This window comes from Sus scrofa, chromosome 4, assembly GCF_054392235.1.
Source record: "Sus scrofa isolate SSC_HxYL_T2T_F1_AM1 chromosome 4, Sscrofa_HxYL_maternal_Yorkshire_Landrace_v2.0, whole genome shotgun sequence".
Taxonomy (NCBI): Eukaryota; Metazoa; Chordata; class Mammalia; order Artiodactyla; family Suidae; genus Sus; species Sus scrofa.
Genome location: NC_139386.1, coordinates 31,621,633 through 31,641,587, shown reverse-complemented (window position 1 = coordinate 31,641,587; position 19,955 = coordinate 31,621,633). Strand labels below are relative to the sequence as shown.

The 19,955-nt window shown below is 39.0% G+C and overlaps 1 protein-coding gene across 1 annotated transcript in view; it reads left to right on the top strand.

Moving 5' to 3' along the window:
• The window catches only part of ZFPM2 (zinc finger protein, FOG family member 2), a gene marked incomplete at its 5' end in the record, with an annotated part of 382,811 nt that extends 363,240 nt beyond the window's left edge, over positions 1 to 19,571 (top strand). The window contains 3 exon segments of the mRNA NM_001195374.1: positions 9,916 to 10,122; positions 13,349 to 13,573; positions 17,004 to 19,571. Of these exon segments, the coding sequence (NP_001182303.1) occupies positions 9,916 to 10,122; positions 13,349 to 13,573; positions 17,004 to 19,495 (2,924 nt within the window).
• Between the last annotated feature and the right edge of the window lie 384 nt (positions 19,572 to 19,955).

The following is a 19,955-nucleotide window of genomic DNA, read 5'->3' as shown; positions in this document are numbered from 1 at the left end:
TATTCTCTATCAACCAATATGTAATCTTTATGAACTGAACCATGATCATCAATTGGCTGTCCTCTTGTATATCATGCATGCAAAGGAGATAGACTTTAAGATTAATGCAGAAGTAGTGCACTGTATATCTTAAGAAATAGAAATGCTGCAGCAATTTAGTAGTATATAACATATTATGCCAAAGCTATTTTAAAATGCTGGTTTATTTATATGTAATTACTTTTTCTCCAAATTTCCATGAAAATCACACACAAAAAAATCACCCATGGTTAAAGAAAAAAAAAAAATCTCTAAGGTCTGATTCACATAGACTTTCTCTTTTTACACATATAGCTTTTTGGCTTTTTTTCTTTGTTTTTTCCCCCCTGTCAAATGTCTGTATTTGGGGAGGCTGTTTCAAATGATTTTTTTCCCCTCCAGTGTTCCCAGACTAATAAAGAGAGGTAAGACTTGACTTTATGCTATGTTGTAAAAGTTACTAACTTCCACTTTTAAAATATCCTTAGAAAAGACATTAGGATAAATTACTGAAAACCACTATTTCCTCATGTATTGTTAGGTGAATGTGTTGGGTATTTTTTTTTAAGCTTAAAGTTTCAAACTGGTATCCCTGTCTGTTTGCTTGAGGCTCCTTCTTCTTGTTCATACTGACACAGAGTAATACAAAATCTAAATGTGATTTAATTGTTTCAATTTGTCGTATATTTTTATACTAACCTTAGGTCTGTATCTTGATGAGCCCAATCGTAGCTGTGCTCAGGTTTACAGCTTCAGGTTGCTTGCATTTCCTTATTTTTACAAAGCGTCTATCAATCACACAGATAAATTAGAAAGAAACATGTATAGACATAACACATGGAAAAGATTTTTCAGCAGGCTATGTAATTATTAACCTGATTTTTACCATTGTAAGGAACCACAAATTGCAGATAGCATGGGCAAAGTTAAATGCTTTTATACTGGATACATTTTGCTTATACAGAACTCTATAGGTATGTTGGAACAATATAATTGAAGCTTTGTCAGCTCTGTAACCTAGCAACAGATAATACTGTTAGGTTACTGAATTGCTCCTGGTTGACAAGTAGGGAGTATTTTTGTGTTTATCATGTTTGCTAATGATGGGATCCTTTCCCAAAGCCTTGTCTTAATCTTAATTAGAGTTTATCAGCAGAGGTCTGCATGACATTGTGCAGACACTGATTTCATAAATAATAAAAAGTGCAAGTGAAAAATTTGGCAGGATGGGAAGATATTTAAGGCCACTGCTTCTAGTAAGAGGAGCGTGAATTTCCAAAATATAATCGAGTTTGAACTGTGACTTTTTTCTTTATTATCAAAACTTGTAGTACACTTCACTGCAGTTTTGACAGCAATTATGAGAAAAATTTATAAGCTTCCTGTTAGGAACCCTATCTGTTTGTACAAGAACTTTGATCATAAACATTACTTAGAACAGTAAGTACATGGTTTTTCAAGAACGTCAAGGTCTTGGGAGTTATTACTTTCTGTGGAACCTTGAAAGTATCTGCCCTTTATTTGTGAAGGGAGTGGTGTGTGAGTGTGGAGTTGAGAGAGTGACTATGTTTGCAGCATAAGAAGCAGACAAAGAGAGAATCCTAAAATAACCTTTCCATTTGGTGAAAGAGAGGAAGGTATCAGATAGCTGCTTCAATGCCTGATGTCATCTGATAAAGACTTCATGCCCAAGCAGTCGGACTGTGATTTTTTATTTTTATTTTTTTTGGCTCTGGTTTGCACACTATGACCTTTCACAGCTTTTTGCAATGTTATTGATCATTTCTAATAATAACTTACACACGTTCAAAATAATAAAGAATTAAACACTGTAAGACTGAATACAGTTCACGAATTCACTAAATCCCTAACTGGTTTTTTTCAGTTGAAAGATGATGCTAAGTCATTACATCCTTTATCCACCTTTCTACACCTTTTCATTCATCATGCCCCCATTCTTCAAACATTATTCAAAGCTCTTTTCAGCTGTCATTTTCTGAGTTTCAAAGTGGACATCTCTCTACCGAGTTGTTTGAACAAGTCCATGAAATATTTGATTATCCAGGGAGATTTTTTTTGTTCATCGTCTCATTCCTTCTACCCTGTACAAAGCGAAGATCATTTACCCTTATGCCAGTGAGCCTTAACTCTAGAGAATGTGAAGTGTTCTGGGGAGCTTCTAAAAAATAATGAAGCCCAAACCTCACTCCCAGTGATTTTGATTTGACCTATCTGGTGTCAGAAGAAGCCAGTGTTGATTAATAGCTCTCGGGTGAATCTACGTGCAGTCAGGATTGCCAACCAGGAGTTCCTGCTGTTGTGCAACAGGATCTGCAGCATCACTGCAGCACTTGAATGTAGGTTCAGTCCCTACCCTGGCACAGTATGCTAAGGATTCGGCATTGCCGCAGGTGCAGCATGGGTCACAACTGGTCTGCTCCCTGGCCTGGGAACTCCATATGCCACAGGATGGCCCAAAAAAGGAAAAAAAGATTGCCAACCAGTGCTATAAGGTTAAAGATGTTGTGAAGAATTGGGATGCTTCTTTTGGTGTCCAGCTCAACTTGCAGTTTAAATATTGAATTGGGCAAATGCTAGACCCATATTTAAAAGATGTGAAATGTTTAGAATAGTACTCAGCACATAGTAAGTGCTTCCTAAGTGTTAGCTGTTGTTCATGTTAAAAGATAACCTGGCCTTACTTTCACATCACAAAGATTGATGTCATTCTCCAGGTCATAGCTATGCATTTTAAAGCTATGTCTCACCACTGTGTAGATCTTCTCGATAGTTTCATAAAGTGAACCATCTTATGTCTGATTCAGAAAGATAGCAGTGCCATTACTCAAACTGAGTCATCACAACAAGGTACAATGTGGTTACTTAGTGAACATCAGATGGCATTGTGACTTGGGGCTCCTGGGTTTTCATTCAGACTGCAGAGCCAAACTTCCTTGTTCAAATCCCATCAATTTCCAACTTTTTAATTGTGGTAAGTATATATATTTCAGTGGCATTAGGTATATCAACATTATTGTGCAATCATTACCAACATCCATCTCCAAAACACTTTTCATCTTACAAAACTGAAACTCTATACCCAGTAAACTCCCCACTCCCCCCCACCCTTACCCCCTGGCAGCCACCATCCTACTTTCTCTGTGACTTTGAATATCCTGAGCACCTCAAGTAAATGGAATTGTATAGTATTTGTGTTTATGCAACTGGCTTAATTCACTTATAATAATGGCCTTGAGGTTCACCTATGCTATTAGCACCTGTCAGAATTCAGCCTTCCCTTTCAAGGCTGAGTAATATTCCACTGAATGTATTTGCTACATTTGCTTACCCATTCTTCTGTCAGTGGTTGCTTGGGTTGCTTCCATGTTTTAGGTATTTTTAATAATGCAGCTCTGAACATGAGTATGCAGATATCGCTTTGAGACCCTGCTTTCAGTTCTTTTGAGTTTATACCCAGAAGTAGAATTGCTGGATCATAGGTAGTAATATTTTAAATTTTTGAGGAACTATCATACTGTTTTCCAGAGTGGCTCTACCATTTTACAGCCTCCCAGAAGTGCACAAGGGTCCCATTTTCTCTACATTTTTGCCAATGCTTGTTCTCCAGTGGTTAGGTTTGTTTTTTTGTGGGTTTTTTTTTAAATTTGCTTTTCTTGGTGTGTATGCGCACGTGTGTGTGTGTGTGTGTGTGTGTGTTTATAGTAGTGCTCTCATTTTAAAGCCAAATGTAATACCTTGTGATTTGTTTCCATTGAACATGAGGTCAATTGGTGAAGACACCAAAAAAGCTAAATATCAACATGATTTATCATCTTCATGCACTCAGATTGCTTCTTAATCAAGATGAATACTACTGCCTTGAATTGAATTGTAAATTAGAGTTAGCTGTATTTACCCTAACTCTAAAAACAATAGGAAACTGGTTCTTCCATCTCCTCAGCCACATGTAGGTTACTAGAAATTACTTCCAACTGGGCAAGATATAGTATGTGATGGAGAAATGATGCAGCCTTTGTCTTTCTTCTGAAATGAGTTAGCTCTCTCCAGTGAAGCAAAGATAGACATTGCTCATTGAATTCATAGGTTCATCTTTTCTTACTGGTGAGATGTCTTTTCTTGCACTCAGCAGGGCAGTGAGAAATAAGAATAATAGCCACAACCAGACCGAACCAAAAAGATAAATGGTTAACAGTTATGTAACACTTACTATGCCAGGTACAAATATTATGCTCACATGTATTAGTTTATTTAATCCATCTGATAATACTATGAGCTTAGTACTATTATTATCATCCCCCATTTTGAAGGTTGAGGAAAAAGATAGAATGAATGCTTAGGTGACAAGTGCAAAGTCACACAGTTAGTAAGTGGCAGACCAGGAAGAATTCAGTATTTCCATGCATGCATACACACAAACACATATACAATACACATGTACTCGGGCTTTAAAGTTGGACAGACAGAAGTCTAAATCTTGATTCTGCCAATGTTTCTGCAATGTGAACAGCTTGGGCAAGTTAGCCTCTCCAAACTTCCATTTATTTCCACTCTTAAATCTGGAAACTCTGTTACCTCATAGAATAATCAATAGGATTAAAATAGATGAAATACGTAAACAACCTAGACAATTGGAACCAGATAAAGTATTCCTAAGTAATACCAAGTATCTGTTATTGTCTGTATCATACCACCAGTTAATATGCCAGCTTTACTGCCTTGTTAATGGTATCAGCATCATCTGGCTTCTCAAACCAGAAACAGTATCATTTTCAACACAAAATCACTCCAGTCTTCCCTCAGCTCTGTCTCTTGAAACTGGCCCTTTGCTTCCTCACAGTTTACACTTCTCACAATTGAACCATTACAACAGCCTCCTGAGAGCTCTCCAGGTAACATTTCCTACCCCTTCAGCTTATTGTCCTCACAAGCCTGAGATCTATATTCTGTGAGGGAAGAGTGCAGCTCAAGAATTTGTTCACTCATTCACTCAAATAAATGTCTACCATTTCCCCACCATGACCCAGACACAACTTTTTAATGTTATATTTTTAAATGCCCCACCCTAGTCTAAACTTTTTGTGTGAAGGAGTCTGGGTTTGTAGTGTTCACCAATTCTGACGGCAAGTTCTCCAGCTCTCACCATGGCTGATTTCAAAGTTACCAATGCGACATCAACATTCCTCCTAACTGAATATTCCACCCTGTGATCCGGGACACTGCCCACAATCCCCTTCTTTCTCCCTCAGACTCCGAGCTCCAGGTTTGCTGGCCCCTGAGCCATTCCCAGGATCAGTCAGGCTCTTCCATAACTCTACACTCACATGCATGCTCCTTTCTCTGCCAGTAATTTTTGATGTAACTGTGGGGTTCTCCCTACATATATGTCTGCCATTTTAGCTCTATATTCTCCTCTAGTTTTTAATTATTTTTATTTTTTTACATAATAGTTGGTTTACAGTGTTTTCCCAATTTTCTACTGTATAGCAAAGCGACCCAGTCGCATACATTATATATATATTATATGCACACATACATTGTTTTCCTCACATTATCCTCCACCATGTTCCATCACAAGTGACTAGACACAGTTCCCAGTGCTACATTGCTTATTCATTCCAAAGGCAATAATTTGCATCTATTAACCACAAGCTCCAAGTCCATCTCACTCTCTCCCCCTCCCCCTTGGCAACCACAAGTCTGTTCTCCAAGTCTATGCATTTATTTTCTGTGGAAAAGTTCATTTGTGCCATTTATTAGATTCCATATATAAGTGATATCATATGGTAATTGTCTTTTTCCTTCTGACTTACTTCACTTAGTTTGAGAGTCTCTCGTTCCAACCATGTTTTGCAAATGGCATTATTATGTTCTTTGTTGTGGCTGAGTAGTATTCTATTGTGTATACATAGCACATCTTCTTAATACATTCATCTGGCGGTGGACATTTAGGTTGTTTCCATGTCTTGGCTGTTGTGAATAGTGCTGCAATGAACATGTGGGTGCATGTGTCTTTTTCAAGGAAGGTTTTGTCCAGATAAATGCCCAAGAGTGGGATTTCTAGTTCATATGGTAGTTCTATGTATAGTAGTTCTGTGGGTCATATGGTAGTTTTATGTGTAGTTTTCTAAGGCACCTCCATACTGTTTTCCATGGTGGTTGTACCAATTTACATTCCCAGCAACAGTGTGGGAGGATACCCTTTTCTCCACACCCTCTCTAGCATTTGTTATTTGTTGTCTTCTTAATGATGGCCATTCTGACAGGTGTCAGGTGGTACCTCATAATGGTTTTGATTTGTATTTCTCTAATAATTAATGATGTTGAACCTTTTTTCAAGGGCCTGTTGGCCATCTGTATATCTTCTTTAGTGAAATGTCTATTCAGGTCTTTTGCCTATTTTTCAATTGGGTTGTTGGGTTTTTTGCTGTTGAGTTGATAAGTTGTTTGTATTATTCTTCTTGAGTTAATAACAAAGTCACCTTGGATGGTTTGCCTGACTCCCCTAAGAAGTCTCAGTCACCCACTCCTCTCACATTCTCTTTAGCATTAGGGAATGACACCTAATGTCATAGTTTGTCTGCTTAGATGTGTGTGTACCAGCTTGTATGTGAAGTTGTGTGTGAAGCCATCGCACCCCGCCTGGCATACATGGAGAGTTCAGTGCATAGCTGACGAATGAATGATTTGAAAGATTAAATGCTAAGACAACTGACTTCCTCATCAAACCTGGACAGTACATTTTCAGTCTAATTTATCCTTTTAAAAGGCTGTGCCCTGAAAAAAAACATAAAATGAGGGAAAATGGTAAAGGTAATAACATGTGAAACATCACCTAAGCATGTCAGAAAACACAGGTACGGGTTACCACAGCCAGGCTGCTTAATAATGTAGAAAAAAATCATTTTTTCCTTATTTTTCTTGGCACTTAGTATTTTGTGAATTTTATTTATGGATCGGATCTTTTCGGTTCAAAGTTTGAGTACAAGTATTCAGTGTCATCCTGCTATTGAGCGAGCTCACAGCTGTGATAAAGATGTGCTGAGCACTACCTTCTCTAAAATATCGGTTTCTCCTGGGTACCCAAGTTCAAAACTTGCCTTTTGTAAAGCATAGCCAGAGCCAGATTTAACAACAGTGTAAGTTTATCAAAAATGGTAAACTCTTACCAATAATATAAGTTAATCCATTCAACACTGAAACCCAATGACTCCAAAAAAAAAAAAAAAAAAAAAACCAGTCTCTGAAATAAACCTGAATTGCAGTGCCTGCCTCTGCCCTCCCCGCCTCTCTGTCACACAGACTCACTTAATAAACTGTTTCCCAGAGGAAAGATAAGGTGCAAATGATTACCTTGTCTACAGCTGTAAGTAGTTTGGATCTGTGTGCACATCAGAGAAGGCATGGCAGCCCAACATAGAAGCCTTCCAGGGGAAGAAGCCTCACCAGCAGAAACAGCACCACTTAGTACTTTGCAACACTCATCTGGTTCCACAATGATACCATTTAGCGTCTATATTTGTAGATAAATAAATCAATGCCAAAGTGAATCTGTTTTTCAACTTTTAAAAAAGATTTGTGTTGAAATAATTATAATGTTGTGTTAGTTTCAGGTGTACAGCCAAGTGATTCAATTATATATATTTATATTCAGTTATATACATACATGTTCTTTTTCAGATTCTTTTCCATTATAGATCATTACAAGATACTGTGTACAGTTTCCTGCGCTATACAGTAGGAACTTTGTGCTTTATTTTGTATATAGTAGTGTGTATATTTTAATCCCGAACCCCTAATTTATCCCTCCTGCCCCCCTTTCTCCCTTGGTAAGCGTAAATTTATTTTCTGTCTGTGAGTCTGTTTCTGTTTTATAAATAAGTTCATGTGTAGCATTTTTTTAGATTCCACAAATAAGTAATGTCATATGATATTTATCTTTCTCAACATTGGTAAACTTGTTTGCTTTCCAGCTATGTTAGAGCCAAAGTGAAAAAAAAAAAAAGTTGTTTTCTAGTCTTTTACTCTATTTGTGTTTTACTTTGAAACTTTCATATAAATTTGAGGTCTGTAATGTTAGCTTTATTTTTTTCCACAAACACGTAGTCTCATGGATGATGTTTTGTTGGCTTACCTTTAAAATTTAATCAGCTGGTTTAATTAACTGTCCAAGGTTTCTCTAAAACAATGTCTTGAATCTTCTATGCAACTCTGTCCTATCATATGCTGTTTTTTGTTTTTTCTGATTTTTCTCACAAACTGTTTAAAAACTATAATCTCTCCGAGGGTGGAAAAAATGAAGTGCAGTTGAAAAGGCAGTTATGCTGAAAGATAAACAGAGCAATATTACTTATCAGAATGGGTATAATTTTTCCTTGTTTAATGAGTACAATATATAGCCTTGCAGTATATACACAATGAGGGAAAAAAGCATCACATATCAAGTATGCCATATTATTTCAGGCATAACTGTATAGGATATATATCTAGGCCTGAGAGTGTAGATAACAATATATAAGTGCTTTGCCTGTCTAAACATGTTAAATAAATGAGCATTTGCTATCGCATTCCAATACATTAGAAGATGTACTTGCATAGTTAATTTTCTTTTTTATGTACCACACGTGATCATTTGAAGCACAGAGCCAGAGTATATCTTACTGTTTGAAGAAAGAGTTCTTTTCATTTAAACAAATCTTTATTTAAATAAGCCTTTTTGAAAAGGATTTTTGGCATATCTTCTTTTCAAGAAGTTCAATCAGGGTAAATAGAGATAAAGAAGCTGCATTATAAGGAAAATTACATAAGAAATGATCACTCAGCCCTCCCCCTCAACCCCAAATGACAGAAGTAAAAGGAAAGTAGAACTAATTGGAATGTTACTTTAACTTTCTAAATTTTAGGAACTTTGTTTACTTGCTTTGTAGGGGTAGATCTGGTGTATATATGTATTGGGGGGAAGATTGAAAGTGTGTGAGGGAGGAACAGAGAGAGGAGGAAATAACTTCTTACCTCCATCAAGAACAGAAAGAGGAACTTCAAAGGCTCACCTGAAATAAATTTTATGGCTGGATCCCTACCATGCTTGTTCTTAGGCAGTATACCATGTAATAGCATGGTTAATGATTAAGCCAAGTACCGGAAGGCAAAATTGACAAAACTCTCAACAGATTATGTCTATACTTGGTTCTTAGCCTTCTCCTACTGTTGATCACTGGTTAGCTCATTTAATGCAAGGAATACAATTTTCCACATAGGAGGTAGGAAAATTAATAACGGGAAAAGCTCACTAAAATGGAGTAGAGAAGTCAGAAGCGGGAGCTGGCGGGTACCACTAGACTTCAGTGCAGATCGCAACAGGAAGTGATGGACTTTGCATCTCTAGCAGGAAATGATGGTACTTAATGCCTCTCAGCTGGAGGAAGAAATCATTTCGCCTCACCTGACGAAGGCTCAGCCATTAAGCGACTGTAACAACTCAGCCAATGAAAAGCCACTATATTTCGAACTTCCAGTTTCTTCCAATAGACTTTTTGTTTATAACAGCCCTTTCCACCTTCCACCTTCCCCCTTCTCTATAAGAGTTTTCTCTTTTGTTTTACCAGACTTTTAAGCGGCTCTCTAGTTGCCTGTCCCAGATTTGCAATCCTTTTCGATTCTCAAATAAACCCGTGTCACTGGTAAAAATAACTGGGTGTTCTATTGTTTTAGGTTAACAAAGGAAAGAGGAGGACAGCTGTTTGTCTTGATGAAACACTCCACCCCAGTAGAAAATGATGTGAAAAACACGAGAAGGTGCTGTTGACATCAATCCAGGGTACAGAGGCTAGAGCATTCTATGTCAATTCTATCTTTCTCTTTCTTTTTTCTTCTTAATAGGGGGTCAGCTTTGGTGCACGACTACGAAGGCCATTTCTGAGGGTGAAGAGCTAATTGCCTTTGTGGTGGATTTTGACTCAAGGCTACAAGCTGCCAGTCAGATGACTCTTACAGAAGGGATGTACCCTGCGCGCCTGCTGGACTCAATTCAGCTGCTTCCTCAGCAAGCTGCCATGGCTTCTATTTTGCCTACAGCTATTGTCAATAGTAAGTGCTGAGTGCAATAGCCCAGTACAATAGCTTTGTAGTGGTGATGAGTATTTATGGGAGAGAAAAAAAAATAATGTTTACTGACAAGCAACCAGGGACAGACTTTTTTCTCCAGTGTTGTGATTTTATCTTCTCTCCAACTTTTAAGTGTGTGTGTGTGTGTGTGTATGTGTGAGAGAGAGAGAGAGCGAGAGAGAGATCACTTTCCATGGGAGTATAAACAGAACACTTAAAAGTTATTCATTTCAGGTTGGATTTCTGAATGTCACACACAAAAACTGACATTCTAAAGTAAACAATATTCAAGATACTTAGCTATAAGAAGCCCAGCCATTTTCGTTGTTGCTCCTATGGTAGAATAATTTTGGTGTGAAGAGCCAGAGTTAAAACTTAATAAGAAAAAAGAACACAAAATCAAATTTCATTAGATATACTAAGGAAGTGGAAATGCAGGCTGGATAAATCAAGACATCAGTTTATATAAAAAACATAAAAATAAGACAAAGAAAAATATTGATAAGCGTAGAATACTTTATATGGAGAATTTAAAAATATGCCCTGGCAGATATCTTTGTGATTATATTCTGTTAAGAGTACTATTGAACTTAGTTTAAATTTCTTCAACATACATATAAAGAATACTTTATATGGAGAATTTAAAAATATGCCCTGGCAGATATCTTTGTGATTATATTCTGTTAAGAGTACTATTGAACTTAGTTTAAATTTCTTCAACATACAAAGTGACACTTTCTATGACATAAAAATCAGTGACCTAGGAGTCTCAAGATCTGAGTTATAAAGTCTGTTCTACTTTTACTTAGCTCTGTGAGAAAGCAGGAGCAGCAGTTACTAATACCTTAGTGGCCTAGCAGTTAAAGGAATTTCTTGGGTGTATCTAGAATTACTCTGCATGCAACCGATGGATTCAGTGCACCCAACCCAAGCTGTATTTTTGGTTTTCCCTAATATAAATGTCATCATTTTCTTTACTGGATTTTTACTTTGATTTGGATAGTGAGGAACTTAAAGTGACATGGACCCCACTTGAATCTGAGGCAAAATGATTTTGCTACCGAGTATACTAGGAGTACCTTATATTATTGGGATGCTCCACTGTATGACTGTTAATTCTAATTATATTTGAGATTATAATCTGTTTGCTTTCTACAGCAAGGTAACTATTAATCCCAAATAAATCAATATAGATGCTGCAGCCTTGGTTCTCATTCCTAAATTAGCTAATTAGGTAAAGTCATCCTGCTTCAATAAACACTTGACTAAAGACTGTGGCCCTCTGAAAAGTGTAAATGTAACTAACTTGGGTAAGAGGGGCTAAATGATAAACACTAATAGTATATGGTTTTGTAATTAAATTGTATTCTGAAATTCTGTATTGTACCTGCTGTCCTTCTCATTCGTTAGAATTTGGCCCTTAATTTTCTCCTTATCTCCTTCAACAGGACCTTCCTGAGCCATCTCCGTCACTGTCATATACTAACTGCACATTAACAATTTATATATCACAAGTCCCTCAGTTTCTGCCAAGTTTCACACCTCTGTGGCCATCTTTGCAATGTTCCTCTCTTTTTCACACGGAAATATCAAATCCCATGTATCTAATGTGGCCATATGTCCCCTGTGCCTGGATTAGTCACAGTTTACAGTGTTATCTGGCATCCCTCTGATCAGCACCCCCTTTCAAGACAAAAAGTGCCAAGTTTGTACAGTGTAATGTCATATTCGGTCTCCCTTTGATGTGCCCTAGCCTGAATTCATCACCTTTCTGTCTTCCAGTCCCTCTAGAGATGAATGAAGCCATCACTTAACCCAGAAATGCTCTCAAGAAGCCTAGGTACCAGGGAGAATCGCAACTCTCTGCTCTAACATCTGATTGCTAAGTAGTGCTTATCACTTCCATCGGGTCTCCTTCCTCGATGTGACTTTCCCTCCCTCTGTCCCCTTGCCATTGAGGCATTATGGAAGTGTGTTTACACATGGGTTTTCCCATCCCAGTTCACCCACCTACGAGATACGGCAAGTCACCCAGCCTCACATGCTTCACCTATAAATGAATGAAGGGGAAAACACACACAGAGAATTTTCCACGAATGAATCCATGGGAAATACATCTTACATATTATAGCATGGCTCAATAAACAGTACTTGTCCTAGGGACAATTCCAACTTTGTCACATCTCACTCAGATTACCACAGTCACCTCCTACCCATCTGAGTCTTCTAAGTTCACTACCTTTAAAACTCAACTCCTCTGTGAGGATTCTATCATATTTGCTTCTGGCAGTTTCTTGCTTAAAATGATTCAGCGATCTCCATAATTACTGAGATAGAAAACTAAACTTAAAAAAGCCCCACAGAGTCTTTCATTGTCCCTGCCTTCCACAACCTCATCTTTCCCAGCCCTTTGCCTGAGATGACAGATGAGCCTCTCAGCCTCCACACACGTCTCCCTGTGGCTCCCACGGCCCATCCCTTGCTCAGGAAGACACTATCCTCGTCTCTCCCTGACTAGCTTAATTTCATCTTTCGCAGCTTGGCTAAGGAGTGCCACCTCTTCCCCCTAAATGCTTCTCTGACCTCATCCTCCCTCCAGTTCTCTCACCAGCCTTGTGTCTCTTTCATGCCCTATGTACCGCTCAGATACCTCATCAGAAACGTCATCATATTCTAATGTAATGATCTTACCACTCGTTCACCAACTCTAGGAGATCTAAGCTCCTTAAGAGCTCTTTGGTCTTTCATTTTGTTTTACACCAAGCCTGAAAGAGAGTCTGGCACTGAGAAGGCATGGTAACTAATTTATTAAATGAACAAATGATGTCAGGAGTTGGCATCAAGGCTAACTTTTGTTCAGCCATCAGGCCTTTTAATCAAGCAGATAAACCATTTCACATTGCTGTTTATAAATGCATATTCTTCTAAACCAGAAATACAAATATAAACAGTTTAGGATTGTGCTTTATGTTGGAAGTCTCCTACAGTATGACTTTCTAAAAAGTCTGTGGGAAGGTAAATTACATTGAGTGTAACATTCTTTTAAAAGCTCATTCCTGTACTATGGAACACCACCCAAGACTGCACTCATCACTGTCTACTCAGAACCTAAAAGCCAGCTCTGAGGAAAATTGAACCAAGTGCTGCTTTACCCATGATTGGCTCCGAATGGGCAGCAGCTAATGTGTCCCTGTCTCTCTGTCTGCAGAGGATATATTCCCTTGCAAGTCCTGTGGCATCTGGTATAGGAGTGAGAGGAATCTGCAAGCCCATTTGATGTACTATTGCAGCGGGAGGCAAAGAGAAGCTGCCCCTGTGTCAGAGGAGAACGAAGACAGCACTCCTCAGATTTCCAGTCTGTGCCCCTTCCCACAATGCACCAAGAGCTTCTCAAATGCCCGAGCTCTAGAAATGCACCTCAACTCACACAGTGGTAAGTACCTCCTTTATTTCTTCTTTTGCACCAGGAGATGATATTCTTTCTCTATACACATGTATATAGATGTCTATACCTACATTCGTAATACATACATACATATAAACATATATATATACAATCAAAACTAACTTGCTGTATCCACTGGTTATTGTATATCACATACAATCAATATATTCTGTTCAAAGGACTTGAGTGTGAGTTTGTTCATAATTTAATTGACGTATACTTGATTTACAATGTCATGTTAGTTTCATGTGTAAAGCACAGTGATTCAGATATAGATAAATATATGGAGTTCCCATTGTGGTGCAGTGGTTAATGAATCCGACTGGGAACCACGAGGTTGTGGGTTCAGTCCCTGGCCTTGCTCAGTGGGTTAAGGACCCGGCATTACCGTGAGCTGTGGTGTAGGTTGCAAACTTGGCTCAGATCCTGCATTGCTGTGGCTCTGGCATAGGCCGGCAGCTACAGCTCCGATTAGACCCCTAGCCTGGGAACCTCCATATGCCACGGGAGCGGCCCTAGAAAAGGCAAAAAGACAAAAAAAAAAAAGATATAGATAGATATAGAAACACATATTATATATATATATGTACACACACACATTTGTCAGTTTCAGATTCCTTATTCCTTTCCCTTACAGATTATTACAAAATACTGAGTATAGTTCCTAATAACCTATAGTGCTCAATGCACAGTCCAAATCTTTCTATCTATTCTATTTTTTTCTTCATCAATTTTAGAAAGAAAATCTCAATACCCTTTGTATGTTGTCATTAATATTCATTCATTTAAGGATCAAGTCATCTTTGGAATCTGACCATATTATTTCTCACATGGCAGGGACTAAATAGTAGGTACATAAAAATAAGTATTTGTTGAATTGAAGTAAAGCTTTTATTTTGTTAAATCCAATAAAAATCACACTTGAGAGAAATTAACTTTTAAATATGGATCTATAAAATGCTGTCAACTTCCAGATCGTGCATCATAACAGCTTAAGGAGATTTTTGACATAAAACCACTTGTAGTGCTATATTTTAACTTCTGAGGAAAAATTAGGCTAGAAAAAAAATTTTTAAGCCAATTCTTAATAGCAAGGTGGCAACTATTCCCATTTATTTTGGAGTTGTACACCCAAATGTTGTCAGTATCATCACATAGTACTCTAATCTTTATATTTTAAAAACATCTGAAGTGAATCAAATGCACAGAATTATATTAATTTTCGATATTTCCTGGAACATTCTTGGATAGGGCAAACCAAGTTTGGCGAATCAGTTCTTCATCACCTAGAACACAAAACGTGTAAGATACCTCTGAGTGACTTCCTTTGCTTGGGTTGAATAATTAAAAACTGAAATAGGTGCTTAGTTAAAAAAAACTAACTCCAACCTCCAGTGCCCTAGTACAGTGTAAGCTGTTGTCTTTGCACCTATATAAATAGGCAATTTCCTTTCTACTCATCCTCTTCTCTTTCCCTACAAATAAGCTGTCTTTATGTAGGTGATAAAGCAGGGGAAGCAGAAACACTTTGGTTGTCTCACATGGTGAGTAAAGTCACGTACAATACAAAAATAGAGATAGAAGGATCTTGCCAGCTCAATAATAATTTTTTAAAAGAGTATTTTATTAGCTAAGGAGGAAAAAGAGACAAATATAAGAAGTCCCCTTTTTATCTCGATAGGACAATTTTCTCTCCATATTTTCCTCTTATGAATATAAAAGGCAATTCTCATTTTAGTCTAGAGTGCAGAGAGGATGAACCAAGCCTGGTTTAACCGTATGCCAACAAATGGAAAGAAGAGTTGACCTTAATTAAAAGTATCCAGATCTCAATTCCAATTCATAGGGAAAGGGCTTCCCCTGACCCCCTTTCAAGTACTTCTTCAGACACCAACTGGGTGTTCTACAATTCAGTTCCATTCAGTTCTAACACTACCCAGAGATAGTGTTAAATTACACAGATTAAGGGGTCAGTCCTGCAAGACTGACCCTCACCCCTACCCCAATTCAGACTTTAGTCTATTGTGCTTCGACCAATCTGCTATAAATCAGAGATTGCAAAGACCCCCCTCTCCCTCTTTGGTTTGATTAATTTGTTAGAGTGGTTCACAGAACTCAGAAAACCCATATACTCACCAGATTTCTGCTTTATTATAGAAGAATATAACTTAGGAACAGCCACATGGATGAGATGCATAGGGCAAGGTTGGGGAAATGGGCAAGGGGCTTCCGTGCTCTCTCATAGCCTGCTTCTCTCCCCAAATTTTCATATGTTTACCAACCTAGAAGCTCTCTGAACTCTGTTTTTTTGTAGAGTTCTATGGAGGCTTCATTACATAGCTATGGTTGATTAGGTCACTGACCATTGGCAATGGAACTTAATCTCCAGCCCCTCTTCCCAAAAGTAGAGGAGGGGAGTGAAAGTTCCAACCCTCCAATCACAGAGTTGGTTCTCCTAGAAATCAGCCCCTATCCTTATGTTACCTAAGCACTTTCTAAAGTCAACACATTAATATAACAGACATACTTATGTCACTTTTATCGTAGGAAATTCTAAGAGTTTTAGAAGCTCTGAGCCAGGAACCAAGGATAAAGACCAAATATATATGGAAATATATTTTGCTCATCTGAATGGCCAAATGTATGTTTCTTATAAATCACAGTATTTCATTAGGTCTTACCCACTAGCCAGTGGTGATAGTCAAAATATTTAATAAACAACTATAAACAAGTAGTGATCAATCAGCGTGGATGCCAGTGCTAAATGACTATATCAGTCATACTGGTACCTGCTACCTGCTGAATATCAGCCCTAGATAGAGATACACCATGTTCAGTAAAACCAATGAATAAAGTTCTAAAGTTGGACCAAAGATAAGTTAGGAGGTTATGAATTACTTTATAAAATGGTTCCTATTTGGATTCTTTTGAATAAAGACCTAATCTAGCACACACTATAGCACACTATAACTAAGAGTTATATAATTTGCACACAGGTTATCAACTCTAATGAAAGACTACATCTTCCTAATGTAGAACATAGTGTTGTTATAAGAAGGTTATTGAATTACAAATTATAAAATCTGACCTTTAAGCCTGATTCCGTCACTGAGTAACTTTATTACCATAATCAATTCCTTTAGCCTCCTTGTTTGTTTCCTGACCTGAAAATTGAAATAATGATGCCTATCCCATTACACTGTCAAAATATTCATGAAATGCCAAAATACTCATTGGAAACTATATAGTGCTGTTATTATCACATATGGTCACACAAAAAAAGTTAACATCACAAATGAGATTCTGAAAGATTTCATTTCTCCTGTCTTGAAGACATCAAATCATTAGTAATGATTCATATCATTAGAAAACCAATATGTGTGGTTTCTCAGTATTCTGATTTTGCATGTTTCTCCAGGAGTGAAAATGGAAGAATTCCTCCCCCCTGGTGCTAGTCTAAAATGCACCGTCTGTAGCTACACTGCTGATTCCGTGATCAACTTTCACCAACACCTGTTCTCCCATCTCACTCAAGCTGCCTTCCGATGCAATCACTGCCACTTTGGCTTCCAGACTCAGAGGGAGTTATTGCAGCACCAGGAGCTCCATGTCCCTGGCAGCAAACTTCCGAGAGAAAGTGACATGGAACACTCTCCAAGTGGAACGGAAGACAGCTTACAGCCAGCCACAGACCTGCTGACCAGAAGCGAACTCCCCCAGAGCCAAAAGGCCATGCAGACTAAAGATGCGAGCTCAGACACAGAGCTGGACAAGTGTGAGAAAAAGACGCAGCTCTTTCTCACTAACCAGAGGCCTGAGATTCAGCCTGCAACAAATAAACAGAGCTTTTCTTACACAAAAATAAAATCTGAGCCCTCTAGCCCAAGGCTCGCCTCATCTCCAGTTCAGCCTAATATTGGAACGTCTTTCCCCGTGGGACCCTTTCTGTCTCAGTTTGCTTTTCCCCAAGACATCACAATGGTCCCTCAAGCTTCAGAGATCTTAGCCAAGATGTCTGAACTGGTGCATCGGCGACTGAGGCACGGAAGTAGTAGCTACCCACCCGTAATTTACAGCCCTTTGATGCCCAAGGGGGCTACCTGTTTTGAATGTAACATAACATTCAATAATTTGGATAATTACCTAGTGCACAAAAAACATTACTGCAGCAGCCGATGGCAGCAGATGGCCAAGTCCCCAGAGTTCCCTGGTGTTTCAGAAAAGATGCCCGAGGCTGTGAGTCCCAACGCGGGCCAAACCTCTATAAACCTTCTCAACCCAGCCACTCATTCTGCTGATCCCGAGAATCCGCTTCTTCAAACATCCTGCATCAGTTCTAACACTGTTCTAGATTTAATTGGGCCAAATGGGAAGGGCCATGACAAGGACTTTTCCACTCAAGCTAAGAAGCTCTCTACCCCCAACAGTAATGATGATAAAATTAATGGAAAACCTGTTGATGTGAAAAACCCCAGTGTCCCCTTAGTGGATGGGGAGAGTGACCCAAATAAGACGACCTGTGAAGCTTGCAACATTACTTTCAGCCGGCACGAGACATACATGGTCCACAAACAGTATTACTGCGCTACGCGCCACGACCCTCCGCTGAAGAGGTCCGCTTCCAACAAAGTGCCTGCCATGCAGAGAACCATGCGCACGCGCAAGCGCAGGAAGATGTACGAGATGTGCCTGCCTGAGCAGGAACAAAGGCCTCCCCTGGTCCAGCAGCGGTTTCTTGATGTAGCCAACCTCAGTAATCCTTGTACCTCCACTCAAGAACCCACGGAAGCGCTGGGAGAGTGCTATCACCCGAGATGTGATATCTTTCCAGGAATTGTCTCAAAGCACTTGGAAACTTCCCTGACGATTAACAAATGCGTTCCGGTTTCCAAATGTGATACCAGCCATTCCAGCGTCTCCTGCCTGGAGATGGACGTGCCCATCGATCTCAGCAAAAAATGTTTATCCCAGTCTGAGCGGACGACCGCCTCTCCCAAAAGGCTGCTGGACTACCACGAGTGCACCGTGTGCAAGATCAGTTTCAACAAGGTCGAGAACTACCTGGCCCACAAGCAGAATTTCTGCCCGGTCACCGCACATCAGCGTAGTGACCTGGGTTCGCTCGACAGCAAAGTGTTTCCAAATCCAGAGAGTGAACGAAGCAGCCCTGAAGTTGGTTATGAAAGAAGCATAATAAAATGCGAGAAAAACGGGAATCGGAAGCAGCCTTCCCCCAATGGAAACTTATTTTCCTCCCACTTAGCAACCCTGCAGGGCCTGAAAGTCTTTAGTGAAGCCGCTCAGCTCATCGCGACAAAAGAAGAAAACAAACATTTGTTTCTTCCGCAATGCCTTTACCCCGGAGCAATAAAGAAGGCCAAAGGAGCTGACCAGCTTTCTCCGTATTATGGAATAAAGCCAAGCGATTATATTTCAGGTTCTCTGGTCATCCATAACGCTGATGTGGAGCAAAGCACAAACGCGGAAAATGACTCTCCCAAAGGCCAGGCTGCTTCCAATGGGTGTGCGGGGCCGAAGAAAGATTCCCTGCCGCTGTTGCCCAAAAATCGAGGCATGGTCATCGTGAATGGGGGACTGAAGCAAGACGAGCGACCTGCCGCCAACCCGCAGCAAGAGAACATTGCCCAGAACCCTCAGCACGAAGACGGTCACAAGTCTCCCTCCTGGATCTCTGAGAACCCGTTAGGCACAAACGAGAACGTCTCACCGGGCATTCCTTCCGCAGAGGACCAGTTGTCTAGCATAGCTAAAGGTGTGAATGGCTCTACCCAGGCTCCCTCCAGTGGCAAATACTGCCGGCTGTGTGATATTCAGTTCAACAACCTCTCAAACTTTATAACTCACAAGAAGTTTTACTGCTCATCACATGCAGCAGAACACGTCAAATGAAATCACTAAATAAATAAGCATCCATCACCTTTGGTACCAGTGTTTAGTATGTTGTTCTACCCAGTCCAGAAAAAAACAAAAACGAAAAAGCTGTTGGAATTACATCTGGGCAATCGGGAGGTAATTCCTTATGGCTGAGTTGAAGACTTAACGGTGTAATTTCATTACAGTCCATTAGTAAGGTGTATTATTGGTGCCATTTTCAAAAAAAAATTAATTTATTTTACCAGCAGTATTCATAGCTGTGGTTATGTTATTTTTTATTTAAAAACTTTATATTAAAGTCATTTGTAATGTTATTGTATAGTTATTGTGTAGCTCATATGGTTTGCACTGTATAGTAGCTTTTAAAGAAAATAGTCACAAACAATACAGAAAAGCATTTTAGAAATAGCTTCAAAAGCACTTGTGTATCTTGATTTCTTCTTATATGCTGTTGCAGGTATATGTATATGCTAAA